General features: G+C 46.5%; 1 protein-coding gene across 3 annotated transcripts in view; it reads left to right on the top strand.

The window, feature by feature from the left end:
- dis3l2 (DIS3 like 3'-5' exoribonuclease 2) overlaps positions 1 to 21,928 on the top strand; it is a 413,639-nt gene that overhangs the window by 213,326 nt on the left and 178,385 nt on the right. For all 3 annotated transcript variants that reach the window (XM_038817596.1, XM_038817597.1, XM_038817598.1), the window contains one exon: positions 20,042 to 20,275. In XM_038817596.1, the coding sequence (XP_038673524.1) occupies positions 20,042 to 20,275 (234 nt within the window). The remainder of the gene's footprint in view (positions 1 to 20,041; positions 20,276 to 21,928) is intronic.

Here is a 21,928-nt window from a genome sequence, read left to right as displayed (position 1 = left end):
ATAGCAGCAGGGATGAAACCGTTTTTGAATCTGTTAGTGTGTGTTCTCAGACTTTTGTAGTTCCTGCCTGATGGAAGAAGTTGGAAGAGTAAATAAGCTGCATGGGAGGGGCTTTTGATTATGCTGTCCGCTTTCCCAAGGCATCAGGAGGTGTAGACAGCCGATGAATGGGAGGCTGGTTCGCGTGATGGACTGGGCTGTGTTCACGACTCTCTAGTTTCTGACGGTCTTGGGCTGAGCACTTGCCATAGCAGGCTGTGATACAGCCAGATAGTATGCTTTCTGTGGTTCATCTGGAAAAGTTGCTAAGAGTCAATGCGGACATGCCTAATTTCCTTAGTTTCCTGCGAAAGTATAGACGCGGTTGTGCTTTCTTGGTCGTAGTGTCGATGTGGGTGGACCAGGACAGATTGTTGGTGATGTGCACAGCTAGGAATTTGAAGCTGTCACCCATCTCCACCTTGGCCCCGTTGATGCAGACAGACCCGTGTACAGTACTTTGCTTCCTGAAGTCAATGACCAGCTCTTTTTTTTTTTTTGCTGGCATTGAGGGAGATATTGTTGTCGTTGCACCACTCCACTAGGTTCTCTATCTCCTTCCTGTATTCTGACTCATCGTTGTTCGAGATCCGACCCACTACAATGGTTTCATCAGCAAACTTTTACATGTAGTTGGCGTTTCAGGGAGGTGGCCGGACCTTGGACTCCAGATCGATGATATTCTTTTTTCAGGCTCCTATTCCGGGCCTCCTCTTGCCACCCGGTGCCCTCATAGAATTGTTGCCTTCAATCAGGAGGTTCCTCCAAATAGGTGTCATCTGAACAAGGGCACCCCAGGCATTGACTTTGATGTTGGATTTCTTGAGTTAGGCCTTCGGGATGCCTTTGAAGCACTTCCTTTCTCTTTGTTCAGGAGCTTTTCTTGAGCTGGGTGCAGAAGATTCACTTTGGCAGTCAGAACTCTGACATCTTAAGCACATTGCCAGCCTAGCGAAGTTGGTTTCAGACGATCATGGCCTCAATGCTGGTGCTCTTGGCTCCTTCAAGAATATTAATGTCAGTACGCCTATCCTCCCAGCTGATGCAGAGATTCCATCTTGGACTACATTAATGGTATCTTCCCAGGGCTTTAGAATTCATAGAATCCCTACAGTGCAGAAGGAGGCCATTCGGCCCATCGAGTCTGCATCAACCCTTTGAAAGAGCACGCTATGTAGGCCCGCACGCTACTCTATTCCCATAACCCCACCTAACCTGCACATTTTGGACTGTGGAAGGAAACCGGAGTACCTTGAGGAAACCCATGCAGACATAAGGAGAATGTGTCCTTAGACAATCGCCTAAGGACAGAATTGAAACCAGGTCCTTGGCGCTGTGAGGCAGCAGTGCTTGCCTCTATGCCGCCCTCGAGGTGGCACCTGTACATAGTCCAAGTTTCTGAGCTGTATAGGATATTTTGGGGGATGTCTGCCTTGTGCACGAGAATCTTGGTAAACGATCCCATTCCCGAATATCGAGTTGTCGATGACTCATCTTCAGCTGTCCGACGACGGCGCTCAAGGGTTGGATATGATGTTGGATCTCTGCATCGATGCCAGCCTTAGCTGTAAGGTGGCTGCCTAGGTCGGGTACAGGTTGATTGATTGATTGATTGATTGATTTATTGTCACAAGAAAAGTGAAAAGTATTTTTCTGCGGCCAAGGGTAATGTACACCGTAGACAAAAGAATAATCAACAAAGTACATTGACAAGTAACTAATTGGTTACTGTGCGGACAAGGGCCAAACAAAGCAAATACATGAGCAAGAGCAGCATAGGACGTTGTGAATAGTGTCTTACAGGGAACAGATCAGTGCGAGAGAGAGTCGTTGAGTCTAGTTGCTGTGGGGATGAAGCTGTTCCTATGTCTGGATGTGTGGGTTTTCAGACTTCTGTATCTTCTGCCTGATGGAAGGGTCTGGAAGAGGGCAAAACCTGGGTGGGAGGGGTCTCTGACAATGCTGTCTGCCTTTATTTTTGTTTTTTAAAATAAATTTACCCAATTCATTTTTTCCAATTAAGGGGCAATTTAGTGTGGCCAATCCACCTACCCTGCATATCTTTGGGTTGTGGGGACAAAACCCATGCAAACATGGGGAGAATGTGCAAACTCCACACCAGAGCCAGGATCGAACCTGGGACCTCGGCGCCATAAGGCACCAATGCTAACCGCTGCGCCACTGTGCTGCACTTCTGTCTGCCTTCCTGAGGCAGCGGGAGGTGTAGACAGAATCAATGGGAGGGTGGCAAGCTTGTGTGTTACGTTGGGCTGAGTTCACCACATTCTGCAGTTTCTTGCGATCTTGGGCCGACCAGTTGCCATACCAAGCTGTGATGCAGCCGGACAGGATGCTCTCTGTGTCACATCTGTAGAAGTTTGTGAGAGTCGATGCAGACATGCCGAATTTCTTTAACTTCCGTAGGAAGTAGAGACGTTGTTGGGCTTTCTTCACTGTTGCATCAACATGAGTGGACCAGGACAGACTGTTGGCGATGGTGACTCTCAGGAACTTAAAGCTGTCGACCATTTCAACTTCGGTGCCATCAATGTAGGCGGGGACGTGTGTTGTACTACGCATCCTGAACTCGATAATCAATTCCTTGGTTTTGCTGACATTTAGAGAGAGGTTGTTTTTGGTGCACCATGCAACCAAGTGATCTATCTCCCTTCTGTCGTCTGACTCGTTGTTGTATGAGATTACGGCCCACCACAGTCATGTCATATCCACAAATGTAGAGATTGAATTGGAGTTGCATCTTGCCACCCAGTCGTGTGTGTGTAGGGAGTACATGAGAGGACTGAGCGCACATCCTTGCGGGGACCCGGTGTTGAGGACTATTGTGGAGGAGGTGCTGTTACCTATCCTGACAAATTGTGGTCTGTTGGTCATGAAGCCAAAGGGTGAGTGTGGAGAGTTGTTTTTCAAACTGGAGGCCTGTGACCTGCGGTGTGCCTCAGGGATCGGTGCTGGATCCACTGTTATTTGATATATATATCAATGATTTGGATGAGAATGTCGTAGACATGGTTAATAAGTTTGCATATGACACCAAGATTAGTGGCATAGTGGATAGTGAAGATGATTATATAAGATTGCAACAGGATCTTGACCAATTGGGCCAGTGGGCCGATGAATGGCAGATGGAGTTTAATTTGGATAAATGTGAGGTGATGCATTTTGGAAGATCAAATCAGGGCAGGACCTACTCAGTTAATGGGAGGGAGTTGGGGAGAGTTACAGAACAAAGAGGTCTCGGGGTACAGGTTCCTAGATCCTTGAAGGTGGAGTCGCAGGTGTATCAGGGTGGTGAAGAAGGCAAGCTAGGTTTTATTGGTCAGAATATTGAATACAGGAGTTGGGACTTCTTGTTGAAGTTTCACAAGACATTGGTAAGACCGCACATGGAATACTGTGTTTAGTTCTGGTCACCCTATTATAGGAAGGATATTGTTAAACTAGAAAGAGTGCAGGAGAGATTTACGAGGATGGTACCAGGACTTGATGGTCTGAGTTATAAGGAGAGGCTGGATAGGCTGGGACATTTTTCCCTGGAGCGTAGGAGGCTGAGGGGTGATCTTATAGAGGTCTATAAAATAATGAGAAGCATAGATAAGTTAGATAGTCGACATCTTTTCCCAAAGGTAGAGGAGTCTCGAACTAGAGGGTATAGGTTCAAGGTAATAGGGGAAAGATACAAAAGCGACCAGAGGGGAATTTCTTTCACATAGAGGATGGTGAGCATCTGGAACGAGCTGCCAGAGGCAGTGGCAGAGGCGGGTACACTTTTTTCCTTTAAAAACATAGACAGTTACATGGGCAGGGTGGGTATAGAGGGATATGGACCAAATGCAGGCAAGTGGGACTAGCTTAGTGATAGAAACTGGGCAGCATGGACAAGCTGGGCTGAAGGACCTGTTTCCACGTTATAAACATCTATGACTCTTAAGTCAAGGATCGAGCTGCGCAGGGAGGTGTCAAGTCCAAGATTGCAGAGTTTGGTTATTAGTCTTGTCAAGATATTGGTGTTGAAGGCAGAGCTGTAGTCTATGAACAGCAGTCTGACGTAGGGGTCCTTGTTGTCGAGGTGATCGAGTGTTGATTGTGGGGCAGGGAGATAGCATCTGCTGTGGACCATTTGTAGTGATAAGCGAACTGCAACAGATCAAGACCGTCTGGGCAGTTGGCATCGATCTGTGTCAGGACTAGACGCTCGAAGCATTTTGTGATGATAGATGTCAGGCCACTGGTTTGTAGTCATTGAGGCATGGTACCTTGTTCTTCTTTGGTACTAGTATTATGATGGTCTTCTTGAAGGAAGAGAAGTGAGATGTTTGAGAAGAAGAGAAGAGAAGATGTCTGCGAATACACTCGCCAGCTGGTCTGCGCAGGATCTGAGTGCTGGCCCAGGCACTCCGTTGGGGCCCGTCACTCTCCGCGGGTTTACTTTCAAGAAGACAGTCTTACCTCCTGAGGCTATAACAGTGGGTATGGGTGTGTCCAGGGCTGTTGGGGCGGGTGGCACTGATGTATTGGCTGATTGTTCAAAGCGGGCATAGAACTCGTTCAGTTAATTCAGTTCACCGTGATACAATTATAAATGAGGAAGTGTTTGAAGGAATCCCCAGTTCCCCAAAGATGATCTTGGACTCCCACCGAAGGATGCTCCAGCACCAGAGATTCTGACTGGTCTTGCTTTGTAGCCCATAATTTTGTGTAAGCCCTGCCATAGACGTCGTGGATTTGTGTCGTGGCCTGGGACTCTAATTTGGTCTGGTATTGAATTTTGGTGTCCCTGATGGCTTTCTGTACATCGAACCTGGATTTCTCAGGACAGCCGACCTTTGATGGGGTCTACCATAGCACTTTCTGATTGACTGTGTTAAAAAGCCTTGGACCCATCAGTGGAGGCCATGTAGAGTGGTTGATGTTGCTCTTGGCTTTTCTCTTGAAATTTTTGAGCAATGAAAATCATGTCCGCTGTTCCAGTTTGGTCAGCAGCCACGCCGGCTTTCTGGTAGGATTTCTTCAGAGACTGGGTGAAGTCGACTAGTGAGGATTTGGGTAATATCTTCCTGATGATGGAGAGTAGGGAGATTCCTCAGTAGTTTCCACAGTTCGTTTTGTCTCCTTTCGAGAAGTTGGTGGCGATGATAGCATCCATGAGGTCACCAGGAGTTCCTTCTCTGTCCCAGATTTTCAGGATCAGCTGATGGAAGTGATAGGTGACCTCTTCTTCAAAGTTTGAAAATCTCCACTTCTGTGACTTTTCCATTCTTCATGTGCGAATAGCGGCTTTGACTTAGTCCACGCTTGGTGGGAGTCCAAGATGATCTTTGGGAAATTGGGGGATTTCCTCAAACACATCCTCATTTATAGTTGTATCACGATTTAGGAGTTCTTTGAAGTGTTCTTACCATCGACGACTGTGGTTTCTCTGTCTCTCAAGATAATTCCGCCCTTACTCCGCACTGGTTTGAGGCACTGAAGAAACCCCAGGTGTCGCACTTGTTGGTGAGGAGTTGAGGCTCCTTAGCTATCTCAGTTATCCATTGGTTCTTGATTTTACTAGTTCTTCTTCATACCTTCACCGTTGCTGATCAATGAGCTCTCCTCTTTGCCTTGGTGGTTATGTCGTTTTGCCAGGCGCGGAGGTTTTTCCTCTTTGTGTCGATGAGGTCTTGGATGGTGTGATCATTCTCGTGAAACCAGTCTTGGTATTTATTGGTCTTGTAGCTGATAGTTTCTTCACGTCTTGGGATGATGGCTGTCTTCATTTCTTGCAGTTTTACACCACTCCATTAGAAGGAAAATTTTGGAGATGACAGTGCTGGAAGTACACTAGCATGCTTGGCTCTTGAAGCCACACTCAATGTTGACCTTTTTTCTGAGCTGGTTTTTCATGTTCCCCTGCTTCTGATGGAGTTTGATGGACATAAAGGAGTGGCTGAGCCAGTGGTCTGACAAGCAGTCATCTGCAGTGGTCAGCGGGTTGGTGATAAGGGCATCCTTTTGATCTCTGGAGCGGATGATGACAAAGTCAATCATGTACCAGTGCTTTGATCATAGATGTGTCCAGGAAGTCTTGAACTTGTCTTTTTGGTGATGACAAGCGGGTGACAATAATAAAGATGTATACTAACATCAGTTTGACAAACTACGAATTTGAAGAGTTTTTAAATTAATTGGACTAAAATCACAAATGGAGACCGGCACTGTAGGACAGTGGCTAGCACTGTTGCTTCACAGCGCCAGGGTCCCAGGTTCGATTCCTGGCTTGGGTCACTGTCTGTGCGCAGTCTGCGTGTTCTCCCCGTGTCTGCGTGGGTTTCTTCCGGGTGCTCTGGCTTCCTCCCACAAGTTCCAAGAAAGGACATGCTTGTTCGGTGAACTGGACATTTTGAGTTCTCCCTCTGTGTACCCGAACAGACGCCGGAATAGGGGATTTTCACAGTAACTTCATTGCAGTGATAATGTAAGCCGACTTGCGACAATACTAAAAGATTATTATTAAATGTCTTCAATCTGCTATATAATGCACCAAAATGCTGAAGGACGCTGTGTAAGAGATAATGTAGGCCCTAGGCATGATATATGAAAAACCTTTGATGGGAATTGTACCGAAGAATGAAAAATGGTAAATCTACCACATTTTGAATAACAGTGACAGAAAGAATTCTCTTTTATTTTACGCATTTCACAATGTCTCAAAGCATTTTCCGGACAATGAAAGACTTGCGGAACACTCATAGAATGGTTGCAATACAGCAGGAGGTCATTTAACCTATCATGCCTGTGTTGACCCTTTGAAGGAGCAATTCACTTAGTGCCACTCTGCTACCTTTTCCCTGTAGCTCTTCAAAATTTTACTTTTCAGATAGCTATCTAATTTACTTTTGAAAGCCTCAATTGATCCTGCCTCCTCCAGACATTCAGGCAGTTCATTTGCTGAGTCAAACAGTTTCTAATATAGGAAATGTAGCACAATGAAGTAATGACCATATTTATTTTGTAATGTTGTTTGAGAGATCAGTTTTGACCAGCTCCACTTCACGTTAGTGCCATGGGATCTTATACATCCATGCGATAAGATATACAGGGCATTAGTTTAACATCTCATCTGAAAGTTGGGACTTCCAAAAGTACAGCATCTCTCAGAATTGTACTGGTATCGGCCAAAATTTTGTAATTTAGTCTCTGGATTTCAACCCACAATAACAACTTTCATTTCCATAGTTCTATTAGTGCAGTAAAATGAAGCACTCTGCAAGAGCAATATCAAACAAAATTTGACCGAACCACAAGAGATATTAGGACGGATGCCACAAGCTTCATATTTTTTTAAAATATTTTTATTGGCATTTTCAGTTATACACAGTAAAACTTTATGTTCCATATTTACAGCACTTGCCGTTCTTATGTACATACAAGCGTTCTTGGTGTTTCTTCCCTCCCTCCACCTCTCCCTGCTTTCCCGGCCCCTCTTTGGCGTCCCCCTCTTTGTTCAGGGTGTTCTGTCTCCTAGCTCCTGTTCTCCCCCCTCCCCGTCCCTTTATGTTTTCTGTTTCTTGTTGCCAGCCTTGTTGGTTCGGGCGCGGGGGGGGGGGGGGGGGGGGGGGGGGAGAACATGAGCTTAGGGGACAGAACAACCCCCCCCCCCCCACGCTTCTCCCGGTAGTTCCCCTGAGTTCCTCTTCCTCCTCCCTTCCCCTTAGATTTGTATGTCTCTATCTGCTTTCTCCCATCTCTTGCTTTTTCCCGATTCGCTGTTGGCTTCGAACAGGTCTTGGGACAGGCTGACGAATTGTCCCCATGCTTTCAGGAAGCCTTCTTTTTGACCCTTAGATGGTGTACTTGATCTTCTCCAAATGGAGAAATTCTGCCAGGTCTGTCAGCCAGTCTGCAGCTGTGGGTGGTGCTGCTGATCGCCAGCCGAGCAGGATTCGCCGGCGTGCGATTAGGGAAGAGAAAGCTAGGGTGTCGGCCCTCTTTCCCCATGTGTAACTCTGGCTGCTCCGATACCCCAAATATTGCCACTCTCGGGCACGGCTCTACCCTCACACCCCCAACCTTGGACATTGGCTCGAAGCAGACTGTCCAGAACCCTACAAGTTTGGGACAAGCCCAAACATGTGGGTGTGGTTGGCAGGGCCCCTCTGGCACCGTTTGCATTTATCTTACACCTCTGGGAATAACGTGTTCATTTGGATTCTGGTTAGGTACGCTCTGTGCACCACCTTGAACTGTATGAGGATGAGCCTTGCGCAGGAGGTAAAGTTAGCACTATTCAGTCCTTCGCTCTAGGGTCCCCAACCCACCCCTGTCCTCAATTCGTCTCCCCGTTTTCCTCTAGCTCCAGACCTCTGTCCAGTAGCTGTCTGTAGATTTTCCCGCAGTGTCCTCCTTCCTTACTGTCCGTGTTTATCAGGTCCTCTGGAAATGTGGCAGGGGGATGGGAACTGATGCAGGAAGTCGGAGGGAAGTAAAACTGGGACGGGGGAAAGTGTAAGGCAGAGAAGCCATAGTCAAAAATCAAAAAGGGCCACAGTACAGGGTACAGTGATTGAGGTGAGCTCAGTGAATAGGCCCAGTAATACTAAAAGGAATAACACGGGAAGTAAAAGCATAAATGGAAAGCGAAGCAGCAGGTTATTACATGAAGATATGGGTTCAACAATAAGGAAAAAAGTCAAAAGGAAAAATAACTGAGGCAGAGGGACCTGGGTGTCCTAGTGCATGAGTTGCAAAAAGTTGGTTTACTGGTGCAACAGGTGATTAAGAAGGCGAATGGAGTTATGTCCTTAATTGCCAGAAGGATGGAGTTTAAGACTGGGGAGGTTATTCTGCAACTGTATAAGGTATTAGTGAGGCCACACCTGGAGTATTGTGTTCAGTTTTGGTCTCCTTACCTGAAAAAGGATGTACTGGCGCTGGAGGGCGTGCAGAGGAGATTCACTAGGTTAATCCCAGAGTTGAAAGAATTGGATTATGAGGAGAGGTTGAGTAGACTGGGAGTGTACTTGTTGGAATTTAGAAGGATGCGGGGATCTTATAGAAACATATAAAATTATGAAGCGAATAGATGGAATAGATGCAGGGGACGTTGTTTCCACTGGCGGGTGAAAGCAGAACTAGGGGACATAGCCTCAAAATAAGGGGAAGTACATTTTGGACTTGGCTTAGGAGGAACGTCTTCACCCAAAGGGTTGTGAATCTATGGAATTCCCTGCCCAGTGAAGCAATTGAGGCTCCTTCATTAAATGTTTTCAAGAAAAAGATAGTTTTTTTGAAGAATAAAGGAATAAAGGGTTATGGTGTTTGGGCGGGAGAGTGGAGCTGAGTCCACAAAAGATCGGCCATGATCTATTGAATGGCAGGGGCAGGCTCGAAGGGCTAAATGGCCCACTCCTGCTCCTAGTTCTTTTGTTCTGGTTCCCGGGGTCCTGGGGTATCCTACTGTCTCCTTGCGGAGAAAGTGCTTTACCTGGAGATGTCTTAAGTTCCTGTCCTGTTGGTAGTTCCAGATCCTCCGTCAGTGTCATTTGTTCTGTCTCCCATGTGAAAGCCCTTGATTGTTAGTGTCCCCACCCGTCCTGTCTCCATTTTTTGAAAGTGGTGTCAAGCATGGCTAGTGGGAACTTTTTAAAAAAAATTTGGAGTACCCAATTCATTTTTTCCAATTAAGGGGCAATTTAGCATAGCCAATCCACCTACCCTGCACATCTTTGGGTTGTGGGGTGAAACCCACGCAAACACGGGTAAAATGTGGAAACTCCCACACGGACAGTGACCCAGAGCTGGGATCGAACCGGGACCTCGGGGCTGTGAGGCAGAAGTGCTAGCCACTGCGCCACCGTGCTGCCCAGCTGGTGGGAACTTAATGTTTCCACAGATGGGGGACATCTCAGTCAAACCAACATGTTGCCGTTCCCTTGCAGGAAGACTCCTTTATCCGCACCCATTCGGTGGTGGGTTCGCTTATCCATCCCCTCACTCACTCTGCCATTGCTTCCCAGCGGTAGTATTGTAAATTTAGTAATGCCAGGCCGCCCATGTCTTTTCTTCTCTGCAGTATTGATTTGGGGATTCTTGGACCCCCCCCCCCCCACACACACACACACACACACATACAGGCCATGATCATTTTGTCTATATTGTGGGAGAAGGCCTTGGGGATGAAGATCGGTATCGATCTGAACAGGATGAGGAATCTCGGCAGTACGTTCATTTTGAGCGTATGCCCCCTCCCCGCCAGGGAGAGTGGAAGCGTGTCCCATCTCTGCAGGCCCTTTTTGACTTCCTCCACCAGACTGGTCAGATTCCACTTACGGATCTGTGTCCAGTCACAGGCTATTTGGATCCCCAGGTAGCGGAATTTGTTTTGGGCTAATTTGAATTGGAGTCCCTCTAACTCTGTCCCTTCCCCCTTTGGGTTCACCGGGAATGCCTCGCTCTTGCTCAGGTTACGTTTATGACCCAAGAAGGTTCCAAACTCTTTCAGGAGCTGCATGATTGCTCTCAGGCCTTCCTGCGGTTCCGAGACGTAGAGGAGCAGGTCACCCGCATAGAGTGAGACTCTGCGCTCTCTGCCTCCCATTTGGATGCCCTTCCAGCTTTTCACGTCTTGCAGAGCAATTGCCAGGGCGAACAGGAGCGGGGACAGTGGGCATCCCTGCTGAGTGCCTCTGTGCAGCTGGACGTATTCGGAGCTGGTGGTATTGGTTCTAAAACTCACCTTGGGACGTTGTACAGGATTTTCACCCAGGAGGTGAATCTTGCTCCTAACCCAAACCATTCCAGTACCTCGAGGAGGTATCTCCACTCGATTCTGTCAAAGGCCTTTTCTGCATCCAGGGAGACAATCATCTCTGGTGTTCTCTCCCCGGCAGGTGTCATTATTGCATTCATCAGCCACCTGATTTTCGCAGCAAACTACCTACCATTGACAAAGCCCTCTGCAGGCCACTGCGACCTTCTCTGGTATGCAGAACCGATGCCAGTATCTTCATGTCTACATTTAGCAGTGAAATGGGTTTGTACGAGCCGCATTCTGTGGCCTGCGCTAACGTAGGAGGCAAGGTACCCTTGCCATTGAGTCTGCGAACATGTCCCTTAGGTGCAGGGTCAGGGCCAGCGAAAATAGAAGTCCGCTGGGAGCCCTTCCGGTCCCGGCACATTCCCCACCTGCGTGGAGCTAATGCTCTCCATGATTTCTCCCAGAGCTATTGGTGCTTCCAGTTCCCCCCACCTGTCCTCTCCCACAACTGGCATGTCGAGTCCGTTGAAGAACTATTTCATCCCCGCATCCCGGTCATGGGGTTCGGAGGTGTAGACCTCTTTTCGTTCCGTTGCCAGTCTGCCTCTGCTTTCTTTTACCTGAGCTATATCCCTCGTGGCTGCTTGCTTTCTCAGCTGGTGAGCCAGTAGGCCACTAGCCTTTTCCCCATGCTTATTAATGGTTCCCAGTGTCTGGCGGAGTTGGTGTACTGCTTTCCTAGTGGATAGCAGGTTAAAGTCCCTTTGTAACTTTTTCCACTCTGCCAGAAGCTCTATGGTCGGGGCCTCAGAGTACTTTGTTGACCTCCAGGATGGAGTCAATCAGGTGTTGCCTGGTCGCCCCCTTTTCCCTCTCTCTGCGAACCTTGTAGGCTATAATTTCTACCCTGATCACAGGCTTCAGAACGTAGAAGGTGAGACTTCCCCATTCCGGTTGTTAGTCATGTAGCCTATTGCCTGTGATGTTTCCAGGCAGACGGCCTTGTCGGCCAAGAGGTCCGTGTCCAACCTCCATGTGGGGCGTTAGGCACGGCCCATCTCCGAACTCACATAGATCATAGAACTTAGTGCAGAAGGAGGCCATTTGGCCCATCATGTCCACACTGGCCCTTGGAAAGAGCACCCTACTTAAGCCCACACCTCTACCCTATCCCAGGAACCCCACCTAACCTTTTGGACACTAAGGGGCAATTTAGCATGGCCAATCCACCTAACCTGCACATCTTTGGACTGTGGGAGGAAACCCACGCAGACATGGGGAGAAAGTGCCAACTCCACGCAGTCACCCGAGGCCGGAATTGAACCCAGGACCCCGGAGCTGTGAGGCAGCAGTGCTAACCACTGTGCCACAATGCTGTCCCTGTGAACTTTGTGAACCAGTGAGAAGAACGAGAATTCCCTCTCGCCGGGGTGCAGAAACCTCCATGGGTCCACAGCCCCATCTGTTCCATGAATGTTCACAGTTCCCTATGTTTTCCCCATTATGGGCTTGATTGATTAATCCACAGGTCCTGCACGCAGTTAAAGTCGTCCCCCATAATCAGTCGGTGTGTGTCGATGTCGGGGATTTCCGGCAAGGTCTTCTTTATAAAGTCTGTGTCGTCCCAATTGGGCATATACACATTTACCAGTACTACTGGTGCCCTGTCTAGGACACCGCTGACCATGACGTACTGTCCCCAATGGTCTGTAACCATCCTGATCTCCGTAAATTTTGTCCTCTTGCTAATCAGTATGGCTATTCCCCTTGCCCATGTCCCGTAGCATGAATGATGCGTCTGTCCCACCCAGCTCTTTCTTACCAGCAGTCTGTCCTTCTCCCTCAGGTGTGTCTCCTGCAGGAAGATTATTTAGGCTTCCATGCTTAAGTGGGTGAAGACTGGATCTTTTCAACGGTCTGTTAAGTCCCCATACATTCCAGGTGACTATCCTGGTGGGGAGCTTCTGTCCCCCCGTTTCTGCGGGATCAACCATACTTACCTGGTGGACGTGCCCCTGCATTCCGGGGTTTCCCTTTGTTAAGGGGCAGTCCAAAATGGCCACGGTCACCATTGTCCCCATGAGGTCGGGCCCCTGTGCTCTGGGGTTACCTTTGTCCAGAGGGCACCCATCATGGCCGCCAAGTGTGTGTACGCCATGTGGGTGCACCCCTACACTCCGGGGGTTTCCCTTTGTTTAGGGACACTCCAAAGTGTCTGCTTGCGGTGCTACCTTGTTTCCTCGGCCTGCACCCTGACTGCCAAAGCCAATTCGATTGCCAACTTTTTTCTCCGTTCTATTCTCTCTTCTGTGCTCCACCCCCCAAGTCTTTGGCCAGTCGCTCCTTCTCCGCCGTGAGGCCCGCCCCAGCCCCCTACTGCCTGTCTTCCCGTGCTAGCCCTCACTGCTAGCATGGTGGCTCCCCTCCCAGGACTGCTATAGCCCTTTGTCTGTGCCCTCTGACTGCCTGCTTTCCTCTCTGTCACCTCACCTGCTTTCACTGTCCTCGTTCTCTCCTGTACCTGGCCTTTCTGGTCAGAATGAGGCAGTACAGTCCCGCACAATCACATAGCCATGACTATAAGTCTCTGGTTCAGTCTCTGTCTTTCAGCGATCCTCCTCCAACATGCCTTCATCGCTGCCGTGCATGTTCTCTGTCCAGGACGTTAGTCTGTACAAAGTCATTTGCTATTGTCGGGGTGTTGAAATAATGTTCTTCGCTCTGGTACGTGACCCAGAGTCTGGCCGGGAACTGTATGCCACATCACACCCCACTCTTGTAGAGCACTGACTTTGCCTCGTTAAACTCGGCCCTTTCCTTTGCCAGGCCTGCCCCAATGTCCTGATAGACCCGGATTCTGTATCCTTTCCATGTGCTCACCTTTGTTTGCCTGGCCCACCTCAGGATCCTTTTGGCTGCTCCCCCGCCTTGAATTTCGGTCTGAGCGACCTGTGTGCCCTGTTGAGTTCTGGGGGGTTGGGGAAACTGCCTCTCTCAACTAGGTTGCCCAGCATTTGGGCGATATAGTGTATTGGGTCTCTGCCCTCGATGCCTTCCGGCACGCCCACAATTCGTATATTCTGCCACTGGGACCTGTACTCCTGATCCTCAACCTTTCCCTTCAGACCCCCCTGGACCGCCACCACCAACCTTTTCACCTCTGCCTCCAGGACGACGATCCTGTCACTCTGGTCCGTCGAGGCTCTCTCGAGGTCTTGGAGTGTCCTTTCCTGCGCCTCCACTTTCTTAACCAGCCCGTCGATTGTGCGTTTAAGGGGGACCATCGCCGGCACCACCACCTTCTGGATCTCTGTTTTAATCACCTCCTCCATGGCGGCCAGCTCCGTTTTTAGGAAGATCTTCCAACCATCCCATGGTGGGAAGCGGGTAGCTGGTGCTGTTGCCGGTCACGGTATTCAAGTCGCCAGTCTCCCCCACTCTTGGGCGGTCGGGGCCTCCACCTTGCTTCATTGGTCCACTGGCTCGTCCGCCCACTGATCATGTCTCTTTCTGCCACTTCTGCCCTCTTGCCGGCTCCTGGAGCTTCCATTCGCCGGCGTCTTCTCCTCCGTTAGTGTTGTTTTCTGTTGGTTTTTCAGGTCAAATTATTTTTTGGTTCTGGTTGGGAGGAGAGTCTGCTCAGCACATCACCGTCACAAACTTGTTCAAATAGATAGTTTTAAGGAACCTCTGAGAGGAGAAAAGACAGTTCCAGAGGGATTTTGATGCTTGGGATCTCGGCAGCTGAAGGCTGCTATGGTGGAATGATTGAAATTGGAGATACACAAGCGGCTGGCATTGGAAAGTGCAGAGATCTCAGAGGGTTGTGAGGCTGGAGGTGGTTGCTGAGATGGAGGTAAACATAGATGATTTGGAGTTGGGGACCAAGTGCAATGTGTCCAAGTTTGCAGATGACACTAAGATGAGTGGTAAAGCAAAAAGTGCAAAGTATACCGGAAGTCTTCAGAGGGATTTGGATAGGTTAAGTGAATGGGCTAGGGTCTGGCAGATGGAATACAATGTTGACAAATGTGAGGTTATCCATTTTGGTTGGAATAGTAGCAAACGGGATTATTATTTAAATGATAACATTTTACAACATGCTGCTGTGCAGAGAGACCTGGGTGTGCTAGTGCATGAGTCACAGAAAGTTGGTTTACAGGTGCAACAGGTGATTAAGAAGGCAAATGGAGTTTTGTCCTTCATTGCTAGAGGGATGGAGTTTAAGATTAGGGAGGTTATGCTGCAATTGTATCGGGTGTTAGTGAGGCCACACCTGGAGTATAGTGTTCAGTTTTGGTCTCCTTACCTGAGAAAGGACGCACTGGCACTGGAGGGTATGCAGAGGAGATTCACTAGGTTAATTCCAGAGCTGAAGGGGTTGGATTATGAGGAGAGGTTGAGTAGACTGGGACTACTTGTTGGAATTTAGAAAGATGCGGGGGGATCTTATAGAAACATATAAAATTATGATGGGAATAGATAGGATAGATGCGGGAAGGTTGTTTCCACTGGCGGAACTAGGGGACATAGCCTCAAAATAAGGGGAAGTAGATTTAGGACTGAGCTCAGGAGGAACTTCTTCACCCAAAGAGTTGTGAATCTATGGAATTCCTTGCCCAGTGAAGCAGTTGAGGCTCCTTCATTACATGTTTTTAAGGTAAAGATAGATCGTTTTTTGAAGAATAAAGGGATTAAGGGTTATGGTGTTCGGGCCGGAAAGTGGAGCTGAGTCCACAAAAGATCAGCCATGATCTAATTGAATGGCGGAGCAGGTGCGAGGGGCCAGATGGCCCACTCCTGCTCCTAGTTCTTATGTTCTTATGTAAACGAGACCATGGATGCATTTGAGAAAATGGATGAGAATTGAAAATTTAAGGTTTGTCAGAGTGGAAGCCATGCAGCACAGAGGACAAGGGGTAATGGATAAATGAAGTCGAGTTTTTGTTATCTTTAAGCTTACAGAGGATGCAAGGTGAGAGATCAGCCAGGGGAGCATTTCAGTTGTCAACTCCAGAGGAACAAAGGCATGATTGGAGTTTCAGTTGCTATTGAGCTGTAGCAGATGATTTTAGGGAGGTGGAATGAGGCAGTCTTGGTGATGGGGAAGGATATGTGGTCAGACATTCGTCTCAGGCTCAGGTGAAGTACCAAAGTTGTAAATGGTCGAGTTTAACCTTGCCCAGTTGCCAGAAGAGGGATGGGGTCAGTGACTGTGTAGTGCAGTTTGTGGGCCAAGGAGAAACCAAAGTGAATTGCTTCCATCTTCTCAATATTTAGTTGGAGAAAATTTATGCTTGTCCAGTATTGAATGTCAGAGAAGCTGTGAGACAAATCAAAGACATTGTAGGTGTGAAGAAAGGTGGTGTTGAGGTAGAGCTGGGTGTTGCCGGTGAATATGTGGAACCTGTTTGATGTACAAGAGAACCAGCATGTAGATAAGAAATAGGTGGCCAAGGTTGGATCCTCAGAATAGTCTAGAGGTAACTGTCAGTAGTAGAAAATGAAACCTTTGCATGTAATTTCTCTGGCCATGATTGAAAAGCTATAGATGGAACCAGGCAAGTGCAATCCTACCCAGCTGGATGACCATGGAGAGGCGTTGAAGGAGGATGACATGGTTAATCATGTCGAAAGGTGTAGATAGATTAGCCAGGAGGGCTATTTCAGTACTGTAACTCCGGATTTGTGTATGGAGTTCCACACAAGATGGGCACATAATCTGGGAGACAATAAGGTGTTTAGGTTCTTTGGAAAGGAAAGTGAGATTGGAAATGGGGAATTGGATTCAAAGGCCAAAGGAATTAAGTTCTAGTGGTAACAGATTTAAAGGGTGGCACGGCAGCACAGTGGTTAGCACTGTTGCTTCACAGGTCCCAGGTTCCCGGCTTGGGTCACTCTCTGTGTTGAGTCTGCACGTTTCCCCCTGCATGGGTTTCCCCTGGGTGCTCTGGTTTCCTCCCACAGTCCAAAGATGTGCAGGTTAGGTGGATTGGCTATGCTAAATTATGCTTAATCTCCAAAAAGGTTTGGTGGGGTTGCTGGGTTGCGGATGTGGGTGAAGGTGTGGGCTCGGTGGGGTGCACCTTCCAGGGGCTGGTGCAGACTCAATGGACCGAATGGCCTTCTTCTGCATTGTAAATTCTATGATTCTATAAAGAGGAATCTATGGATATAGAACATCAGCAATATCAGCTATGAGGCCAGTTGGAGGAGGTGGGTGGTCATGAATTCATTGGCAATAGGGTGAAGAGAGCAGTCTTATGAGCAAAGAAAAATTAGGATAGAACATGAGGGTAGATAAACAAGAAGTAGACAAAGATGCAAGTTCAGCCCTAAGGCAAGGGGAACCTCATGGGCATTTGCCCAATTGAGAGATGTGACAGAGGAGTTGAAGTACTCCATAAATCCATGCACTCCTTTGTACTTGTTGACTTTAGCATGAGCTGTTTCTGTGCTTTGCCAGGTACAGAAGCTAGATTGGAACTTGGGAAAATAAAAATAGGAGCAGGAGTAGACCATTTGGCCATTTGAGCCTACTCCACTATTCAAACCAATCACAGCTGACCATCTACCTCTTAAGCCATTTTTCTCACTATTCCCATATCCCTTGATGTTATTGGTACCTAGAAATACTTTTTTTAAATTTAGAGTACCCAATTATTTTTTTCCAATAAGGGGCAATTTAGCGTGGCCAATCCACCTAACCTGCACACCTTTGAGTTGTGGGGGTGAGACCCATGCAGAAACGGGGAGAATGTGCAAACTACACATGGACAGTGACCCAGGGTCAGGATCGAACCCGGGACATCAGCGCCGTAGGCAGCTGTACTAACGTGCCACCATGGCGCCCTGGTATCCAGAAATCGTATTGATTTATTTTCTGAATGTGCCCATTGACTGAGCCCTCTGGGGCAGAGAATTCCAAAGATTTACCAATCTTTGAGTGAAACAATTCCTCCTTGTCTGTCTCAAATGGTCTGCCCCTTATCCTGAGATTGTTCTCTGGTTCTAGACTCACCAGCCAGAAGAAGCATCCTACCCACATCTGCATTAGAACTTTGTTAGTCTGAATGAGATCCAAATCATTTATGTAGATTGTAAAAAGCTGAGGCCCAAGCACTGATCCTTGTTGTATCCAACTAGCAAAAATCTACCATCCTGAGAATGACCCCTATTCCTCCACTCTTTTCTGTCTGTTAACTATATCTCAATCCATAGAAGTGTGTTACCCCAATCTCATGTGCTCTAAGTTTGCTTACTAACATTTGTGTGGGAAGGCCTTCTGAAAATCCAAATACACCACATCCACTGGTTCTCCTTTATGCGCAAGCAACATCCTCATAAAACGACAGTTTTGTCCAGCATGATTTCTCTTTCGTAAATACAAGCTGACTGCCCAATCATGTCGTTATTTTCCAAGTATCCTTTATGATAGATTCTAACATTTTCCATACTACTGATGTCACAACTAACAGGTCTGATGTTCTCTGTTTTCTCCTTCCCTCCCTTCTTAAATATTGAGGTGGCATTTGTTACTTACCAGTCTGCAGGAACCTTTCCAGAATCTGTAGAATTTTTAAAAGATAACCACAATGCATCCACTATTTCTATAAACATCTCATTCAATACTCTGGGATGCAGCTCATGTGGCCCAAGGTATTTATTAACTTTTAATCCCAGTAAGGATTTGGGTTATTTGATCATGGAACTGCTTAAAACATGGATGCAGATTTGGGAGGCTGTGGCAAACTTTGAAAGGGTCAATAGTATTCAGGGACTGAGACATGAGTTTTATTTGAGGAGTGCAACCATTGTGCCATGCCATCTGGTCAATTAGATGCCTATGCCCCAAGACCTATTTCCAGCTGCTGTGCTTCACCACAATTTGACTTCAAACCTGGGAACTGTGCATGGGATCAAAAAGGTACTGGCTAAATTCATTTGGAATTAATCTGGTCAAGAACTCACCAGGCCACATTCTTCTTGGTCTTTTGCCCTCTTCTAGCCATTTGTTTGGAACTGGGAAAAGCTGTATTACAATTCTTTCTTTCATGTTTACCTCAGTGCAAAAACTGAATCTAGCACTAATTTTAAAATTATAAATTATATATATTATATATAAATAAACTTAATAAATATGTATTAATATGTATATGCCGGGATTGAGACCGGGTCCTCAACACCGTGTATCTGTAGTGCTAACCACTGCACCACCGTGCATCCCTATGTTTATATTTTTAAAGTGGATCTTGACATGTAAAGATATAAGCTATGTTAGGTTTTAACTCAAAACTGGCACATTATAACCGTAAACTGTCATTGCTGTGTTTAAACAAATTGTTTATCTTGCAATGTTAAAGTTGTAATTTTTGTTCTTGCATTAACCAGGCTTCAACCAGTATGCAAGAAATTTTTGGATTATCTTCAATATATAGAGCACAATTCACTCAAAAATTGACAATGCCATTTTGGACGGGTTTGGTGGGGTGATTCCTGTGGCTTTTCCGGTAGATCCAGACCTGTATTCACTCTCAGTTTTTTGGGGGGGCTTGGCGAGTTTCTCACCGGTAAATCCCACACATTTTTTCCATTGATACTGCCAGGGTGCCAGAGGCCCTACACTGTCCCCAACCATCTGGGGTGCTCCAATGGCCAGAGAGCCCCCGGGCATGGCCAGTACTAATCGTCTTCTAGGTGAGACCTCATCTGTGCTGCTGGTGACTCCCGGGAACCTGGAGAATGCTTCCTCAAACGGGTCACGCATATTTAAATATTACAATTTAATGGATAATTTAAATATCATTACATGGATCACTCCCATCGAGAGCGTGATCCAGATGGCGACATGTGTCAAGTGACTCGCCATCGGCACAGCGCCCAGTCGAAGCCTTTGGCCTTTCTCGCGATGTACCCAGTGCAGTAGGATCACCATGAAGCAACTCAGTGGGAAAATCGCATCCATACAAAAATATAGTGTGTATTTTTGTAGAGAATATTTTACAATTTCATACTTTATTGGATCAAATGAATAATCTATTTTGTGAAAATCATTTGCATACTGAAACCAAATTGGCCATTTTGCCTTGACGAACTTAAAGCAGCTGCTTTAGTTATGCTTTTGGAAGCTAATTGTCTCGGGTTTGATTATAGTTTAAAGTATGCATATTTTTCATCAGTCATTCCTCTCTGAGAAACTTGGTAGACTCCTGAATAAATAATTGCTTCTTTAATTTTATTTTGCAGATCCTTAGCCAATGGCACGGCCGAACTGTTATTCGCTCTTGTGTAAAGCTGAGTTATAATCATGCACAAAGCATAATTGAGGATCCAGAAAAGATATTCACTCCTGATGAGCTACCATCTGTTTCACCTGATCATTCTATTACTGAAATAAAGACTGCTGTAATAAATCTTGATAGCATTGCTAAACATCTTCGTAGGCAACGTTTTGACGGGGGTGCTTTACGATTGGACCAGGTGAGCATCTTTTATTCTGTAAGGAATACACAAAGTACTATTTTAACTGTGTCAATATACAAAGGCTGTCACGATATTTATATTTTAAAAGGTTAAGCAGGGATATTTGAGGTAAATTTCTGATTCATATTTAATAAGACTTTGACAGCAATGTCGCAACAGGTTTGTCAATAATTACAATGGACATTTTTAAACAAAATACTGTGGCGCTGGAAATCTGAAATAAAAAACAAAAAGATGTACTGTTGTGATATTGGCCTGTAGTGTGAATTTTCTCTCCACGGATGCTGTCTGGCCTGCTGAGTATTTCCAGCATTTTTTGTTTGTGTTTTAAGTTGGGTAGTAGAACACACAGTACTTCGTACTGAATTGAAAAAAACGTTTAGATAGTACATTTTATGAGAACATTAAAGTTCCATACTAAATAATAAAGTTTCTCATGACCACAAGAAATCTCAGCGTTTTATAACCAATTAAGTACTTTTGACATGTACAGTAGTGACTTATTATGAAGGAAACTATAGATTTTGAACAATGCAGGCTCACAGCTAATCTACCCACCTATTGCTCTGCCAATAAAAAGAGATTTAAAAAAATATAAATTTAGAGTACCCAGTTCATTTTTTTTCAATTAAGGGGCAATTCAGCATTGCCAATACACCTACCCTGCACATCATGCAGACACTAGGAGAATGTGCAAACTCCACACGGACAGTGACCCGGGTGCTGGGACCAAACCCGAGTCTTCAGCGCCATGAGGCGGCTGTGCTAACCACTGCACCACCATGTCGCCCTCAATAAAAAGAGAAAATTCTGGAAATGTTTTTCAGGTCAGATACATATCTCTGGAGACCAAAAAAAAGTTTAACGTCCAAACTGGAAAAAATTAGAGATGTCTAAAGCAAGTGCAGTGATGAGGCAAGATCAAAAGGGATGCAGTCTGTGATGCAGTGAAATACAGGAGAGAGCAAATGACAACGGCATAATGGTGCTTTTTGTCTTTTAGCCTCTGCTGCCTTCCACCATATCACAGACCTTGCCTTTTGTCCCTGACCCTGTACCCCCTTTCCCTGCCACTTGCTTAAATACAGCTTTTCTCAATTCTGAGAAACCATTTTCTGGTTTTATTTCGGATTTCCAGCATGTGGTATTATGATACTTCTCAGCCAAGTTGGTGTGGGGAACTGAGGTCATATCTTTCCTCACAAGGAGGGAAGATCCTCTTTGTACTACAGTTCAGTAACTTTTATCTAACAACTCAAGATTTGCAATGAAGGACTTTTGGGAAGTGGTTTATTAATTTGCTATTCCTTTCAGCACGATTAATTGTGTGACTTGGGCAGCGTTTTAAATGTAGGACTGTAAATCACGTGGAGTGGCAATCATACTCAAATTGGCACTCCAATCCAGGTTACTTACCCTGAAATGCAGCGACACCTTTCTCGATGACCTTTCAATTTGAGCCAGGTGAGAAAAGTGCGGTGCAGTGGGTTCCTGAGGCCATGTGTTGAGGGCAGCTCAGGCAAAGGTAAAGAAAACATGTCCCCTTTTTAGTGGCACTAACTGCCAAAAAACAAGAAGGTTTTAACATCCACCCACTTTTAGAAGCCAGGGAAAAGTAAGTTTATAAGGTAAGTAGATAGGATTGGAAGT

The sequence above is a fragment of the Scyliorhinus canicula genome, chromosome 13, assembly GCF_902713615.1.
Source record: "Scyliorhinus canicula chromosome 13, sScyCan1.1, whole genome shotgun sequence".
NCBI classification, from domain to species: domain Eukaryota; kingdom Metazoa; phylum Chordata; class Chondrichthyes; order Carcharhiniformes; family Scyliorhinidae; genus Scyliorhinus; species Scyliorhinus canicula.
This window is presented reverse-complemented; position numbering and strand designations above follow the sequence as displayed.